We start from the raw sequence: 18,654 nt of genomic DNA, 5'->3' as shown, positions 1-18,654 counted from the left end.
GGGGTAAACTGTTAGATTTTTTGATTTCTTAGTTCTAGAAATGTCAAAATCTGAAGTATTTCACTAAGAAGTAACTACATTCAGTGCCAGAAATGATAAATGGCCATCCTGAATACCCAAAAAAGTATTTCAGAAGAGAAACACAAGAAGGTAGAAGAACAGTGCTAGAGAGTAAACGTAAGAAACTGAGACACTGAAGTCATCCTGCTGAACCCCACTGTCCACAGAACCGAGCAACACTGTGCCACTAAGCAGTTGTTATGCTACATAACGAGTGTTTAAAAATAACTCCAGCTACTTTTTATTTTTTGGGCTTTGTTGTTTGCTTCATTGGATTCTTTTTTTTTTACTCAGCAAAGGTAATTATCAGTACTAAAGAATTCATTCATGGCATTGTTTTACAAAAGTTCCTAACAGACAGTGACTATTTTATTGTTGAATGTATCCTTTATTTTATTAATGATGAGAAGTAATCAATGGAATGCTAAAAATAAACTCGTAAAGAAATCTAGTCTGAAAACTGAATCTGTTGTTTGAAGCAAGTTCGGTGGTCACGGTAACACCAGTTGAAGATTGACTCTTGCTCAATGTGAAACAGGCATGGCTCTTCTAAAAAGGTCACACATTTTGCAAATATAGGCACCATATTTGAAATTTTTGCACATACAAAATATGTTCATGTCACTCAAATTACACAATGTGGCAGTGTTGTAAGTCTGGACATTATTGTCAATTAATGGCAAAGAACAGAGCCCAAAGCTCACGTTAAGACTAATGATCGGGACAAATCCTGAAAAGAGACAAAAAGTATAAAACAACGGTTTTCCTGTCGTATGTGGTTTTGTGTGTGCATGTGTGAGAGTGCATATAACAAAAAATACTTAAGAGTAAGTTCAGATCATAGCCCATCCATTTGTTCTCAGGTTCTTAGCCAGTTTCATTGCTAAAGGCTTTGATTTCGACTGCATGGTAAAATGCAAATTCGAATCCCATATAAACCGTTAGTTACTGTGTTGACTGGTTTGAACCAATCAAAACTGAGAATTCCAGCTGAATGTCTTCATTTTCATCTACTTGTCAGCTTCTGGGTATGTAGGATACTTTACTGTCTCAATCTTCTCCTTAACTTTGTAAGATGGGTACAGGCCTGTTCTTCCTAGTTTCCTATTGATGCCTTTTGAATAACCATCCCAGTGGTTTCCAGCTACTCCAATTACATCTCCAGGTTCCATAGGAATCTCATCAGCAGTTCGTGGATGATGATCATAAATAGCAATCTGGTTGTGGGCATTCTGTCCCCCAAAATAGTAGATGTCATCCAAAGAATGGAAATATGCTGAAGCATCTGGGTGCAATGTCTGCATAATTTCATAGGCAACTCGACAAACCTTAGAAATAAAAACAGAAGAGAAGTCATAACTACTGTGTGTCTTTGCAATACAACACAGAAGTCAGCAACCACTGTGTAACAAATTTCACAAGAGGATCAAGTTTTGGAATGTGCAGGTGAAAAAAAACAACCCACCTAAACACAAAACAAAACAGAAGTTGAATATTTACTAACAAGTAGCATACAGTTGTGCATCACTTTCATTAATACTCTGGTGATCAGATTTGGTAGATAAATAATCAGAATAGTCTACTTCTCAGTGAAAATCAAACACATCCATATGAACACTACTTTTTAAAATGAATGACATGTAACCAATCAAAGGTAAAGGCAAATTGATTTTCTTTTACTACTAAAACAGTATTTTACTTCCTTTTGAACCTTTTCAACTTACATTTTCAAAACTTGTTCTGCAATAATGAGGCTTTACATTCACTTTTCTAAAAGAAGGTCCAATTGCCAGTCAAGTAGTTCCAGAAGCCCAAAGCTTTAAAAGGATGCTAACATTAGAACAGGGATAAAATTATGACTGTTGGCAACTTGGAAGACAACTAAAGGAAGGTGAATTCCAGCCAGACAATAATGATGTTTGTTGGTGAGCAGAAAGATGTATTTTTAAGTGTCATTTTATCACATTTTATGAAGGGAGTTTTTGTCAGACTGGAAACAGGTCCCCACATCTGAATTGTGTTGTATCTCTCAGAGTTGCCAGATACACAAAATCTTGCCATAATATTAAACAAAGCTCTTTTAAATAATTGTCAGGAAAGCTTTTCTCTGACAGGTGTCTGATTTGACCACAGTGACCTTTCTGACTTCTACATTACTGCATCCTTCTATGATTTTGGGTAAGCTTGATAAACCCTGAGAAACTAACAACATAGCAGACTTCCTCAATATGAAGAAGCATTTGCACTCTTCAAAATTTTCAGCCTATGTAAAGCTTCATTTTACTTCTCTCCCTCTGAAGATACGGTGAATAGAACTTTTGATCAGTCAAACTAGACATACTTGTTCTTTCCTAGCTTCTTTGAGAGAGGCATTTGCTTTAACAATGTAATGGATCCTTTTATCCCTCTCCATCTGATCTTTCAAATAACTTTTTAGAAGCAGCTTTCTGAAGATCAGGCTGAAGTTAATTATTGTGAAGAACTTGTCATATCCCACAGAATAGAAACAAATTTGATTACCCATACATTACCAAGAGGTTATTTATTTATAGCTTCTGTGCCTGTTTTTGATGTTTTGCTCTCTACCTGTGTGTACACCCCTAGAAGTGGATACACACACAAACACTGTGAAATATTTTAAATCTTTTCAATAGAAATGCTTTTTAGTGAGTGAATCCTGCATACCTGATATAAAACACACAGTCTCCCCATAGCAACTATTTCCTTTGTAGCACTAAATTTGAGTAACTAAGCTGTGAGCTGTTGAGAGCAGTAGGCAAAGAATTCACAAGCAGAAGAGTATTTAAAGCCAGCCTCCCATTTTTTGTTCAGAGCTTCACTTGTTCTGCAGCCTGTATGCTTACACGTACAGTGCAAAAGACTGCTAAGTACTGTAAGGAAATGACATTATGAAGAAAAATATGTCAGGCAGAGGGAGCTACAATTTCATCTAAATGAAGATGGAAGAGACAAAAAAGCTCTTTCTTTAACGTGCAATCTTAATTCTGCTACTGCGGTATGATTTGTCTAACTCCCATGTGGCTTCTCTACACATCTCAATTAATGAGATGTTGCTGAAATACAGAGCCAAGGCAGGTTTGTTTCCCCTCTACTCCACATCAATTGATGGGCCTAATTTCTACAGTAACTCTTCTTCAGCTTATATCAGTATTCACTTAGTTTTGGTAGTTTAAACAAGAATTCATATAAGGGACTTGCTAAAGTGCCCGATTCTATTCACATATACTGCATTTCTCTCTGTTTTGACTCTTTTTAGCAAGGAAAGAAGACAATGGAAAAAAGTCAGCATACAATCAATTACTGTGAAAGTGTAAAATCACACTGGAAATAAATTAGACTACATTCTTACCCTTACTTTCTTTTCATAAACATTGGACAAAAGATGGCCATAACAGTCTGATTTTGCTTACCTTCAATGCCAAAGTAACTTTCACATTGATAAGAGGACAGGTGTAGTAGTTCAAATGTTAGAGATCCTCTAACCAAATTTTAATTTAAGTCTTTCTGAACACTGGGAAAACTTGCAACAGACCCAAAAAGCCCAATATATGAAAATACTGTAAAGACCAACATTGTTTCATGCCCAACAAAACTGGTGCTAAATGATTTTTGACAAGTTTGAACTACTAAAGCACAAGAAATTGCCCAGACTAAAAGCAGTTGGTTGGACCAAACTCATAGTCCCAAGAATAGAGAGTAACAGTCTAACATTTCACAGACTTTAGCAGAATTTTCTGCAACTCTGTAAAACCAACTATGTCATCCAGCAAACATGTCTATTGTCAAATGCAGAATGAAACTGGAGACAAAGATACCATGTTACCTCAAAGGTACCCTCAAAGGGAGTTTTACCAGATGATCTCCAGAGATCCCCATCAACCTCTATCACCTTAACCATGTCCATGTATTTTAACACATATCCTTTCTTTGGAATACTCCAAAACTTAAAATTCAATTGCTATATAGTCTTTCCCAGCCTTTTGTACTTCTGTGTAGAGATGTTTTGTTTCTGTCTACACTGAGTCTTTTATTTAAAGCAAACATTTAGCACATCTAAGACAGTTATTGAATACAATAAAAACAGAAAATGCCACAGATTCCTTATTTTTATCCTCATAATTCTGTCTTCACAATATGAACTGCCTCTATACCAATGCATGTGTGGCATTTAAGATACATAGCCCTAGGTCTTAGCTGATTAGCACCTCTTCCACTATCATATACATTAAGTAGACATAGCTCAACTCAATCAAGCATTATTATAAAAGCAGACAGCTCCTCACAAGCTTTTCTTACTCAGGATTTTTACTTTGGAGTTTATTCATGTTTTGGTCTGAAGTAGCCTTAACTTAAAACCTTCTAAATATGCTATAAAATGTCCTTTTCTTCACAGGGTTTGGTGAACAGTGAAAAACATTAAAAAGTATCCACAAGTATGACTGAAAGAGGTTTTTCTACACTTTTTCTGTTTCGCCAGCTTCTTGCCATGGCAACATTAAGAATTCTAGTTGTCAAGCTCAATGTATCACTGTATTGATCATATTATAGTACTAATAGTATGCTTGTTACCTATCTAATTGTCATTACAGTGCAGAAGAGAGTTTACATTTGAGTCTTTTGAATATTTTTGTTTTAAGTGGATTTGAACTTTCAGGGCTGTGTCCACTTCTACATAAGAGTACAATCATGTGTGATTGCAACTTGATCACCACCTACAGTTGAATGCTTTCCTAACCAGGAGTGTCACCTAAGCATATATGACACCAGCAGGTAAAAAAATATTCACTGTATTTTGCCATACTTGGATTAGGTGGATCAGCACATCAGCTGCAAAGTTCCACTTTCAGATATATTTTTCAATCTTAAAACAGCTTTTAATGACATATGAAATTAATATACAACAGTGAACCTGCTTCTGCAGGGGGGCTGGACTAGATGATCTCTAAAGGTCTCTTCCAACCCCTACCATTCTGTGATTCTATGACATAGAGCAGAAAATGTGAACAGTGGCATTTATATGATTCAGTTTTCTAATGGACTCCAACTTGCTTCACGAGACCACTGAAGAAAGGAAGCTTGTAGCATATAATTATCTGCAACAAGAAGTCTCTCTGGATTACAGTGGTCAGAATTCACATTTATTGCACTGCCGCTGGATTGCTACTAATTTAATGGACTGAAGAGAAATTAAATGTCTGCTTTCTTCATTCTTCTCCACTCCCACAATCAACTAAGGCAATAGTAGATAATGTTTGAACTGCAGAGTGCAACGATGTGTAGAAATGGATGGACAGAAGTTACATATTAACTCCGTGCAAAATTAAGGAGAGTTAAACATGTTTAAAATTATTTTTACCTATTTTGGTTGTGTTAACCAAGCTGCATAGGAATGGATAAATACAAGTTATGCATTAACTTTATGCAAAACAAGTAACTCAAGCAGAAAATAGTATTAAACATGCTTATTTCAAATGTCTTAATGAAGTCAGTGACTTCAATTGAAGAGAAATAACCAACCAGTGCTTACAGTCCACTAAATGTTCACATAGCACACCAAGCCTTTAATTCTTCCCTGAAATTTTCATGAGAGCAACAAGAATAAGATAACAGAAGCATAAAGGAAACTAAGATTCAGAACTTGTAAATATACACTATAGTTTTATTTGTATTGCAGTTTACCTGGGATGAAAATGTACAGACCAGAAAGTCTGCTTGAGACAAGAAGTGAATATCGAGAATAACGCCTCTTAGGGAGTTCTCAGTGTATCGGTTGTGAAGCCCTGCTGACCAGGATATGGAGTTATCACTGATAAATTCATAGTTTGGATACCTGTGAAAATACAACACACTGTTAACATAAAAGTCTTACTTTACTTTTTTTTTGTTCTGTTTTATTTTTATAAGCATCATCATCTTTGCTGCAAGAAAAGGTCGTTAATTTGTTTACAGGGAGTTTCTGCTTTACAGGGAATTAATTCTATTTTTTCTAAACACTCTAGAATATCAGTGCTGCCTCCAAGTATGTCCTCTCTTTTCCCAGAAAAAAAAAAAGAAAATGAAATAAAACAACATTGTAAGTCTATCTGAGATCTGGCACTGTAAAAAGTGAAAAAGTATCAGGAAGTATATGTCACATTCTGCTAATGTCACTGATTTTAGATGAAATACACTCAGATCACTTCACTTCTGTACTACTAAATAGTATATGGGATTGTGTCTTCACTAGACTACATTTTGTTTATTACCATTTTCTCCATTATATATGATTAAGATGCTGTACAAGAAAATCAGTCACCTGTGAAAGGGATATATTCAATAAATGAATCTAACCTAAAAACTTTAAAAGTCTTTAAGACCATGTGGAGAACAAATTTTGCAACTTACTGGTCAAAAAGAAATAAATGTAAAATTTCACATCAATACACTCTGATGTACCATAAACAAAAGAGGTATATTTTGAGTAAAAATACTTTTATTTGAAATATAAGACCTTGTCTTCTATTATTTTTAAAACTGAAAATAAAGTGTAACAACGACTTTGAAAGAAAAAAGTACTTCATAACAAGTGTGAAAAAGAATGGTCTCTCTCAAAACATTTTTATCCATTTATTGGGGAACTGAAATCTGAAATAAACTGTAAAAAGTAGAATTAGATTTTCAGTCAGCCTCCTACCAAAAATAAGTTTTATGTGTCAAGTTCCAGGTAGATCTAACAAAGGTGATAATTACACTGCTGTTACATGATACTTACATTTCAGTCACAGAATGGTGGGGGTTGAAAGGGATCTCTACAGCTGATCCAGCCCAAGTCCCTGCTAAAGCAGGTTCCCCTGCATCAGGTCACACAGGAACATGTCCAGGTGGGTTTGGGAACCTCCTGAGAAGGAGCCTCCACACCCTCCCTGGGCAGCCTGTGCCAGGGCTCCCTCACCCTTACAGTAAATCCTTATGCTTAAGTGGAACTTTTTGAATTCCAGCTTGTGCCCAGTACCTGTCACTGGACACTACAGAAAAAAGTGTCATTCCCTCAACATACACTTTTTAAGTACTTGTAAGTGTTAATGAGGTACTCCTTCAGTCTTCTCTTTTCCAGGCTAAACCCCAGGTCCTGTAGTCTCTCCTCATAAAAAAGATGTTCCAGTCCCCTCATCATCTTGGTAGCCCTCACCTGGATTAATTTATCTTCATAGTGACTTTAATAGAATTTTATATTACAGATATTAACCTATATCAACTGATAAGACTTCTACTTAAAAATTACAGAAGCTTCTGCATCAAGAAATTTTTATCAAGATCAACAACACGGTATTTGTGATCCATTCTAATTCTATTCCATTGTGTGAATCATATTAGCATTTCTTTAACACCAAAAATAAAGACCAAACATAAGTATATCATGCTCCTCTGTGAGAACTAGCTGAGGAACAGAAATGGGTATCAGTCTTACTTCAGTGACACAACTCTGAGGGGAAAATCATGAAGTATATTTAAACAAAGCTGTCAGTTCTGGGGATGGTGAACATAGTAAAGACATTTACACAGCCCTTTGCAAGTTCTTAGCATCAGGAATTAATCACTTCCTTTGGACTTCAAAAAATATCAAAATCCACATGCAAACTAGAGACAAAAGAAACTTTCTTGTAGAATTTTATTTCTTGCTAGCAAAAGATCAGTCTAATAACTAAAGAACTGAATCACAGCAAAAAGTAGGTTCATATTGTATCTGTTAAAAAAGTAAGTCAGAATTATTTACACATTTTCTTATGCACACATTCACAATTATCTCCTTCCTTCCTTTACTGTTGAAATGGTCTTTGAGATGCTTTTAAATCTGGTCTTCAAGTCCATGTTGTAAAGTTGATCCAAATTCACCTAACCAATAGTTAGGTGAATCCATTACAATCCACTTCTTCAAATCCTGATTCAAGATTAGTTTTATCTACTCACGTTTAAGTTTTCAAACGAAGCACTTTCACGTTATCACTCACACATACACACACACACACACACAGAGACAATGCTATATTCAAACCCAGGAAAAGAGGTTTCTCTAAATACCCTAAAACATGAATATAATCGCAGCCATACTCAGTACAACCAAAGAGCCTTCTACACTATCATCCTGTTTCCAACATAGGCAAAGCAGAGTATAAAGAAACATACAGAAACATGCCAAGCTTGTACTCTTCTGAAGCTTAGCTATATGTGGTCCACTCACCTCCTGAATCAGGTCAGGTTTAATTCTCCTTCTCATTTACCATAGTGCTTCAGATTTTACTTAAAGCTATTCTTACCACAACAGCTACAACAAATAATGGACATGAAACTTTTAAAGCTCTATAGTTAGCTCTTCTTTATATTGTGATTAATGTAATACTTAAATTGTAAGCTTCTGGGGAATTGATTTGCTTTTTAAGCACAACTTGGGCACAATTCTATTACTAGGATTCCTGAATGCGTGGTCAATGAATAATAAATAATAAGGTGTCATATTCTTACTGACAGACTCCCTCAAATACAGTATTTTGTAGGATCCCTTCTAGCTTTCCAAAGAAATTACCCACACATTCTCTTCTCTGTAACAGGAAAGGACCAGACTGTGAAGATAAAAATCAAAGAAGGGAAACTAGCATAACACTGGTTTTTGTACTGGTCTACATATATGTAGTGATCTCTGCTACATATCTAAAAATAACATGCATGTTTTCTAAAGCTACCTGATAGAATCTAAAAACCTCTCCACAGGCCTTGAGGGATTTTATTCTCCAGGAAACTGGGACAAGAAAAAAAATAATCAGAAGAAGATGGGAAAGAGATAGTTTAAAATCTTTCCTTCCTGCCCCTATCCGTCTCAGATAAAGATACAAAGCAAGCACAGTTATGAGGCTATTTCCAAGTAGTTTCAGAAGCTGATGAACTACTTATGTAATTATAGCTTATTGCTACCCTCTGCAGTGAGTGCAAACCAAGGTGGGTCCCAGACTCATATTCTCAATTCACTGGGGCTGGGGAAGCATCCACAACAGGCAATGCAAGTGTTACTCCCTCTGAAAGATGGCTGCGAGCATGTGTGTCAACAGATGGAGTAAGAAATAATGTGTTTGTTCAGGTCTTGCTCTGAAAAGAGCTGGAAAATGTATGAGCTGTTTGTCAGACTTGAGAACTTTGAAGCACCGCTGAATTCTGTTTATCAGGCACACTACGACTTGGGGTCAAGGGTTGCAGCAGCTAAACCACAGAGAGAAAAGACATTAACTTGCTATTGTGGAAGTAAATAAACAGTGAAATGGGGTGGAAAAAAAGCATTCATGAGAGCTGAAAAAAAACAGCCTTGTGAGGGAGATAAATTACTGCCAAAAAATGAAAAAGTCCAATACAGATGACTTTACAGGTAAACATTCTAAAAGGCAGAATGTAATTTGTGGAATTTTAGTGATCATATACATGAGAAAGAGACCTAAATAGCTCATATATAAACCAGAAATGTATTAGCTGCAATATCTTAAGAATTTATGTACATGCACAGCTGCATTACTTTTAATATTCTACCTTAAAGAGAGAAGATGCTGTAAATAATATTATAGACTAGAAATATATATACTAGAAATGAAAACACTTGTCTGATTTAAAAGTTTTCAGATACAAAGGACAAGCAATTCACACCATCTCCAACATATCACTTATCTAAGACAAACACCATGACCTCTGCTTATCAGAAGCTGTCAAGTGCTTTAATCCCATAACGATGACAGCTGTTGAACTCTCAACAGTGCTGCACTCCAATCATGCTGTCCTATATCATCCTAATTCTGAAATTATATCACTTCTTTTTTCCTTTTGGAAAATGAAACAGCTACTTGACAGACTGATAGCACTGACCCCACTACCTTTACCACTGTGTTTGCAGTTAGTAGATACCTGAGTTCAAGGGAATTTTCTGAACCTGAAGTCAAAACATTTCTGTTTTCATGGCTATGAATACTTATGAAATACTTCTCTTAGTGGAAACAACATACCTACTCATGCAAATGTTGGCTAAATTATCATTATCTAAATGCCAACATTGTTTGACAGCAAATCACTCTCAAGTAGAGAGATATGCAACATCCAGTACTTACCAACATTACTGCACCAAATAATGAATGTGACACAAGCTACTGCACATAAGGTGACAGCTGCTTCTATCAAAGCTCGGTAGGTCAAAGTGAATAGAACTTTTTTGTCAGAAGTGTAAAATAATTTGTGGTTTTCTTCACAAGAAGAGGAAGAAAAGGTTCTTTATTCCCAAAACCTGACCTTAACCTGTCTTTAGATGCCTTTAAATGCTCATGCATCTAACTGCATCCTGCCTTCTAGAAAATCACGGGAAGTTTCTCAAGTGCCTTCTACTCGATTGCAAGCAACAGTAGGGTGCAAGCAATTTAGGAAATTATGTTTCACTGCAAAATGTGACCTGAAAACTCAGCAGCAACACCTACAAAACAATTTGCTACTTACAGACTGTATGGCTTTTATTAAGAAAATGTACGAGATGAATGCTGTACTAATGGGCTGTATCTTATCATATTTCAGTGTAATTTGGAATGGACCCTGAACTGCCAAATGCTTAACAAAACTCTTTGTTGTTTTACTGAGTCACAATTCTGTTGTTAGTTTTAGTTGCTACTAAAAACTACCAATGATATGCTTACATAGGTAAAGCATCTCACTTTTATTCACAAAGCTGAAGTAGATAGTACTAAGGATTGAAAGTTGAACACAAATAAAGAAAAAAATGCATAAATAAGACTGTTACAGAAATATTGAATTCTGTTACATTACAAACAGTAATTATCTTCAGGACAGTGTAATGAGTTAAATATTGTAACCTCAGTTGTGTATTACCTGTCTTTTCATTGCTCAGATTTGCACTTTAAATGTTATATTATCGTTTCTGCTACTGTTCTTGTCTTTACCTACACAAAAAAGCATTAGATTGCCATCATCTGGAGTTGTGTATGTTCATTTAGTTTTTTCAAAACTCCATGATTTTAAGCAGTAGTCCTTTATAGATATGAAAGAAAAACAGAAACAGCACAATTGAAATACACAGGTTTGCAATGCTGTAAAACAACATTGCCTGTTTACCCTGTATAGGGCAAAGGAAATTTGTCATCTGGTAGGTTATATATTTTTTCAAGTATGTCTACAAGAATAAAACAGTTACAAAATTAACCAATTTTGAGTTAGCTTGATTTTTAAAAGTATTTCTTTCTTTGTTTAAATGAAAAAACACATATTCTTGTGCTCAAGGGAGATAAAATTTTGGAAACAGAAAGAGGTGTTATTCAGTAGACCAATAAATGAAACATGCTAACTTTGATAACAGATACACTTAAATTCAATGCATCTGAAACACTTAATCAACTTCCCTTAGTCATGACAATAAGCATTTGTGAAGTTGTTTATAGACAATAAAGACTACAACCCAAGAGAGATACAGTTAAATCTAGAATATTATTCTTCCATATGAATCTGCTTGCTTTTAGTAAACAGAAAGTTTTGCCACCTTAGTGACAGTTTGCAGAACATGCAACTTAACAATGTGTTTTTACAGGAAAATAAAGGTCATGTTAGGAGTAAATGAATGCATGCTCTGCACCTCCAGGTTTGAACACAGTTTATTTTCTATGACAGGCTGGGATATCCTATAGCTAGTGTAGGTTGTCACACACACGTTCTAGAGAGCTAGAAGAGGAAAAAGAGCAAAATGGGGACGATGTTACAGATCAAGAATCCCACATGTTTAAAGAGAAATTATGCAACATATAGAGTGAAATTCTTCTAAGCTGTCAATACAGAAACTTTCTGAAGAGTCATCAAAAGCTTTTCACTAACTTAGAAAAATTTCTCTGGCAACTATTCACAGAAAGGTATTTTTGGACAGGTGAAACTTCGTAATACATTAACCAATTTTCACAGCATTTTTGAACAGTTTCTTTTTTATTGTCTACATTCTTTAAGAAGTTTGGTATGTCTATGATTTATATTTTTACTTCCCTTTTATAGCATTGGGTTGTTTTTAAATAGGCATAGGCACTTCACTCAGAGAATGTCTGAGAGAAAAATCAAAATCACCAGAAGTTGAAATGCAATCTGATAAATTATAACAAAAACAATAAAGTACTAAGACTTGTGCATGAAATAGAAATTCTAAAGCCAATCAGAAGGGAAAACACTTGTAATATAAACATAATTCATCTTACTTGGATTTTGCCTCTTGCAACAATGAAGGGTCATCTGTAGCCAAATAGACTCTTTTTTTATCAACGTGCATTCTGCGAGCAAGAAGTTCAAACCGCTCTTCAACGTGTACCATATACTCTTCAATGGGATGAAATGCTGCCTCTGTCCCTACTTTGTCTGTCCTTCGAACGTGAACACTGGAAAAAGGCAGAAGCTAGGAATTAAATTTACAGCTATAATACCAACCTTAGCAACTGAAATGTTAACTTTAAATTTCATGTCTTTGTTTTTAGAACGCATACTAAATTAAATCTCTACATAAAACTCATTGATGTCCATCAAGGCGCGCTGACAACATGAAGTTAGCTGTCAGTCTGTTCCTGAAAGCAATATAATGATCTTTCAAGGAAGGCAAAGGGAAACCAAAATAAAAGAATGAAGGAGATTCAATTATAGAATACAAGGTATTCCTTTTGTGCAGAAGGTTATACTGTCTGATGGAGTTAGATAAAGCTTGATCAATACAGTTCAAAAGCAAAATAGGAATATTTGCATTATGGACAACAACATGAGACACCAAGTACAATGTAGGGTTTGAATGAAAGTAGTCAAAAATGCATCTTTCATGTCTGATTGAAACTCAATGGTCAAAGGCCAACTCACATTTGGACAGACCTATTGTGTACTTCTGCAAAAACCAAGGTGAAAAAGGCAAATTCTTGCCAAAGCAGCAAGATTTGCAGACTGTAGTACAGTAACAGCAAAATTTTTCACATTACATGACAGCAAAACCTCTCTTCCACAAGTTGCTATTTCTTGCCTATAGGTGCTTTTCTCCCTTCTCCCCATATCCGCCCATACAGATCTTTTCAATTGATAGTTACTGCTAAGAAAAAACAATAATGAAAACACCAGGAGGAAATGGAAAGGCACATATCACATTCAGGTGCAGCCAACAATAAAATTAGCTGTGGATTGTGTCATGTAAAATGTTGGCTTAGCCTTTTTTAATCTCAAATGTAAAGGCTATAGGCACTTGAAGAGAAGACCCAGACAGAAAACTGTCTGGAACAGAAGCTGTAAGGCAATTACAGTGAATGATATTCACCGTAATACATTACGAGATATGGAAAAACCTTCTTTTGAGGTATGCAAGTATGCTGAAGTAGTATTTGTAATCAACTTGTGTGATGCACACTTAAAAAGCAATAGCTTCATCTTGAAAGCATCTTCTCTCCCCACAGACTGCTTCAGGCTCTTGGATAACCATCACAAAGCAATTTGTTGGGAAAGGAATCACTCTATACATATATTAAAGCACAGACGGTCAAAAAGAAAACTAAATACTCACCCGATCACTGGATGTTTGAAACCAAGTTTCCTCGTGGCTTCCTCTATTTCTTTTTCTAGCCAAGGCTGTGGACGAATCAAGTACTTCACAAACTGCGAGACCCACCACACTGCAGGATCCCCGTGGACACGAATCAGCCTGTCAGCCAGGTCCTCGGGGATAGCCAGCGGTAAGTAAGGTGGCCGTGGGTGTAAGCTGTCAACAATGGGAAGTTCCACCACCTGAACATCCTTATCATTAGTCTCACCTGTTTCAAAACACATACTTGGATGAGTCAAGTACTTTGTTCATAAACTTTATCATTGGCAAGTTAACATCCCAAACGTATCAGCTAAACTATATCTTTGATTACAAAACTACTACCTAACTCTTGCTCTACTTCTTCAAAACAATAGTTAACAGTATTAATAACTAAGTTTAGACTAATTTAAGCATGAACTGTACTTAACAATCCAATCCAGCAGAACAATTGTAGGTCCTGAATTCTTAGCAGCTAACAATAATATATAAAAAGTGTTCCTGTTTCTGCATTTATACCTTTTTATACACAACAACATTACAGTGTGCTAAGGCTTACTTGGATAGACTTGTTATCTAAAACACCTAAAATTCAGTTACTTGCTTAAAAAATGAACAAATGAGTATTTTAAGGCCTTAGAAATTGCTTAAAAAATAGTACAGCAGCCCTGCTGCCCTCTTGAATACATTTTATTGCAGGAAAACTCAGCATTTCAGCCATCATAGAACCATTAATTTAGCTACTCTACTGATAGAAAGGGGAAGAAGGACAGAAAGAGAGACAACTCTTGTCTTGAAGAACATAGAAACTATGAAGATAGGTAGCTAATTAAACAGCCGAGCACTATGCAAGCATGTGATTTACATACAGGTAAGAGTTTGTTCTCTTTCAGATACTAACTGAAGTAGAATATGGAGATGTTTTAGATGGGCCTTTTGTTCAAGGCTCAATAGCCAATAAAGACTTTCAAAGATTTTTTACACATTACATGAAAAGAAGTGTCAACATAATTGATAACTCAAAGCTGTTTTCATATACTGAAATAAATCCTAACACATGACAATGTAATATAAAGCATTACATTTTTTAAACATTGGACATTTCAGTTAAGATTTCTACTGTGTTCATTTCCTCCAAAAGAATATTTCCATTGCAGTATTTACTGGCAAAATGGACAGTTCTCTGCTTAGTCATCACTTGCCAGGAAAGAAAACCGTTTCAAATATAAGCAAACCAAACTCATTTAACTGTTGATGACAAAGTAAACCTAATGGCTGAACAAAGCAATTCAGTGCAAGGATAACAAATCTTCTTTTAAGAAGAGGTAAATATCTCTAAGGTCAGAACACTTTTGTATGCACTAAAAATCATTTTAGTACATTTGTGATGAAGTCTTTGAAATCTGACAATGTCGTGATTAAGTTCTCCATTGCCAGGATGCTACATTAACATCGGTGAGGCTACCAAAACCAGTCAAAACCCAGCAGTAACCCTCTGAGATATAGTTATCTACATAAGGAATGGTTTATATGGTCAGGTATATTTTCACTTCATAAATTTGGAAAATCTGTCTTCGTAGATGTATCTATATGTTAATATTTCATCACTGCAATGTATAACACCACTGGAAAGAGATCTTTTAGAAGAATTTCCCATCCATACTACAGGTATAGATGACAATTTTTAACTCAAGAAGCTTCATTCACATTTTTACCATCTATTATATCATTACTTAGGGGAAAATATTTAATAGAAGTTCATAAATTTATTAAAAAATAACCCCAAGCATTTAAGTTTTCTTATAATAAGACGGATAACATTTTATCAGTATATCTTCAGAAAGCTGCAATAAAGACAAGCAGCCTAAAGATATGGCAGTGCTAAATCTGATGCTGATGTGTAGTATTAGTCAAAAGTCTAGACAAGAAATGTTTAGCTTGGGAATGGTATAAAAGAACACTTCAGCTTCCATCTCTTTTGCCCCTTCCCCCTCAACTGAGAGTGGTGGAAGGAACAGGGTGGCAAAAGAAGCAACGGCAATTTCAGTCAAGAGAAGGAAAAAGAGACTCCAATCTCAAGTTAGAGAAGGAAATCTGCTACAATTCTTTTGAAGGGAAAAAGCAGAGATGCTAAGGTGCATATAAAAAGGTGAATTTTTATTATGTATGGTATCACTGACAAGTTTTAAACTTCATTCTATTGCTGAAAAAACACGTTGTGTAAAGGCAGCTACTCAGAAATTGATATAGCTGACTGAGCAATCTGATCCACTATTTGGCATTCTGTTCCTGAAAAGAATCCAATCCATTGTTTTTCAAAGGGTAAGACTGTGCTTCTGAAAATTTCCATGGGCTGTCTTAAGGTTTTGAAGAAAACAAGATTGGCCAGCAATAACTAGGAAAGCTCTCAGCAGATAGCAAATTAGACTACAATATAACAAAGTCACAAGAGTTACAAAGACTGTAAAAAAACCAGAACCAAACCCAGATTTCAGCTTTCAACTGTATGTGATGTGTTGCTTGAATAGTAATGAGGTTGCGAGACTTGCTGTGAATCAAAATCAGAAACAACCAAAATGTATCTCATTAAGGCAAAAGAAACAATTGGGCTGTGCAAAATTAACTACAAGTCAAGTGTTACTGAGTGCACTTCGAGATACAGAGAACTACTTTTTGAGAAGGAACTGAAGATATCATAGGGTTATTTCCCAGAAGAAACTATTTCACAGTGATTAACAGTTCACTACTTTGTAAAACTACACAGGAGGCTCAACAAGGGAACTACTTCTGAGAGTGCAAGTAACAAATGGAAAGTCACCAAATGATATCTTTACAAATACAGCCACTTGACATCACTGATCAGAACACCTGTGTAATCAAACATGCAGGTGTGTGAACAATTCCACAAACCTTGTTGATAACTTCCTAGGTTTTATTACTCCTATTATTGTTCTGAACAATTAAGAACTTCCTATTAGTCTTCACCCGCTTAAAAAAGTATGAGATAGCAGATGCAGTAAAAGAAACTTTTTTGCTTTTGCCCTGGACAAAACCACTGAAGAATTAACTCTTTAGTAACCTGAAGTAGTAAAGAACTCCCTCCAACACCTGTACTGGCAAAGTCATAGATTTCTTACCCTACTGATCACTGGGGGCTTTTTAATGTGTTTGCTGAAAGATTCCTAACAGGCGATGACCTTGTCCAGTTTTAAAAAGGCATAGTTTAAATAACTTCCATGAAAACTCCTGAGAGTGGGATATGGTTTTAGTTTACTAAGAAATAAGCTGGAATCAAAATCAGTGATACAGTAGATAACTAAAACTCCATCAGATTGATAGAGAAGCATACACATTGCATTAAGTCACACTCTTGATTGATATGAATTGAAGCTGTTCCACTGAAGGTAGTGCAGTGGGGTTAAAAATACAGAATGATCTTTTTATCCACATATTTTTTCAGTTTATAGCTATGTATTCTCCAAGATTTAAAATATTTGTGTTCTTCCACTTTCCAGCTGCATTTTGTTAAATAATATATAGGCCATAAAAGATAACATTCCATCCTAATGCTTATATCTTTCTTTTCATGTTGGTCGTTCAAATCACAGTATCATCATGTCAATCAGGTCCAGTTCTTTGCTGAGCATATGTCCAACTTTGACATTTGATCATAGAAACATAGAATTATTTAGGTTGGAAGACACCTCCAGAGTTATTATAGGTCATTTACATGTCAACAGTATCAGAAGCTACCTCTTCCCATGTGATTTATTTTGCTTTTAAAACTCAAAAACTTGCCTCTATAATTCTATTTATACCTTGAGTATTCCAGTTGCTATTTCTCAGTTTGGATTAACCAAAATAACTGTCTGCAAATTAATCCATTTTTCCTTCACCGAGTAGTCAAAAGATCAAGTGCTTTCTCAATAGTACTGCAATATTGATAACGTTCTTTTATCATAACAACGTACTCTGGAGGAAAAACAGGGACTGTAAAGAAACTGAAGTCTGAAAAATGTGTGTTTGGCTCAAAATGACCTTTGGAATTTTGTCATTTTACCTATCTTACTCCCTTCCATGTGAACATTGGCTCAGACCTGCATTTCGATGGGCACTTTTCTTGGATGCTCATTATTCTGCATGGCAAAATGTCAGCCTCATTTCAAGTAATAATCAATACTCTCAGGTAATGTTAGCTGAAAGCCTGTTTGAACACTTTATTTGTCCTCCTATTATTTCAGAATTTGTCATCCAATTTCAAAGTATTCTTTCAAGAACTTGTACTTAAAAGTATGCCAAGAAACGCTGCGCTGGCATTCCTGTTGAGTAAATGAGAACTTCAATTTAATTTCAGTTTATGTTGCTAGAAACACAACTGAATAAACTCAAATGAGAACAAAATAGCTTCACTGCTTTTCTGTTTCTATACTATGGACTTCAGCCAATATTTAAGACTATGCTTAACTTGCATAGACTAACCGCAGCTCTACTTCACTAAGCTCAACAATGTGAAAGACTCATTCAATTTGAAACCTCACTCCAACAGAGTGAACAATTGTAAATTCAATCACACAAGGGTATTAGGAATGCTGTTAGGTTAGCATAGGATATGGTGAGACCGACACACTGAATTCTCACAAGGCTTCTTGCTCTCTGGCTGGCTACTGTTACATATCACAAAGACAGTAGGTTCATGGTTTATCAACTTCAATGATATTTTAATGCTTTTCTTTACAGACAAAACAAAAAATGGAAACTATGCAAAGTTTTAGTGTGATGTGCTATTTATGAATTGCCAACTATTTCAAATGAAAGAAAAAGTTTGCTTTTATCTATTCTGTGCTGCAGACTGCATGTCCTACAGCTAACTTCTGGGCATTTCCAAACATTATTAGAGTCACCTAGTAAGGATTTATGCCATAGTTAAACTATGAAATGGAATGAAAATGAGATAAAAAATCCTTTTTTTAAAGTAGTCA

The 18,654-nt window shown here is 35.4% G+C and overlaps 1 protein-coding gene across 2 annotated transcripts in view; it reads right to left on the bottom strand.

The window, feature by feature from the left end:
* Positions 1–427: 427 nt before the first annotated feature.
* The window catches only part of FUT8 (fucosyltransferase 8), a 129,364-nt gene continuing 111,137 nt past the window's right edge, over positions 428–18,654 (bottom strand). For both annotated transcript variants that reach the window (XM_061997909.1, XM_061997908.1), the window contains 4 exons: positions 13,658–13,904; positions 12,327–12,503; positions 5,761–5,911; positions 428–1,388 (listed from right to left, as the gene is read on the bottom strand). In XM_061997909.1, the coding sequence (XP_061853893.1) occupies positions 1,071–1,388; positions 5,761–5,911; positions 12,327–12,503; positions 13,658–13,904 (893 nt within the window). In that variant the 3' untranslated portion in view covers positions 428–1,070. The remainder of the gene's footprint in view (positions 1,389–5,760; positions 5,912–12,326; positions 12,504–13,657; positions 13,905–18,654) is intronic.

The sequence above is a fragment of the Colius striatus genome, chromosome 6, assembly GCF_028858725.1.
Source record: "Colius striatus isolate bColStr4 chromosome 6, bColStr4.1.hap1, whole genome shotgun sequence".
Taxonomy (NCBI): Eukaryota; Metazoa; Chordata; class Aves; order Coliiformes; family Coliidae; genus Colius; species Colius striatus.
This window is presented reverse-complemented; position numbering and strand designations above follow the sequence as displayed.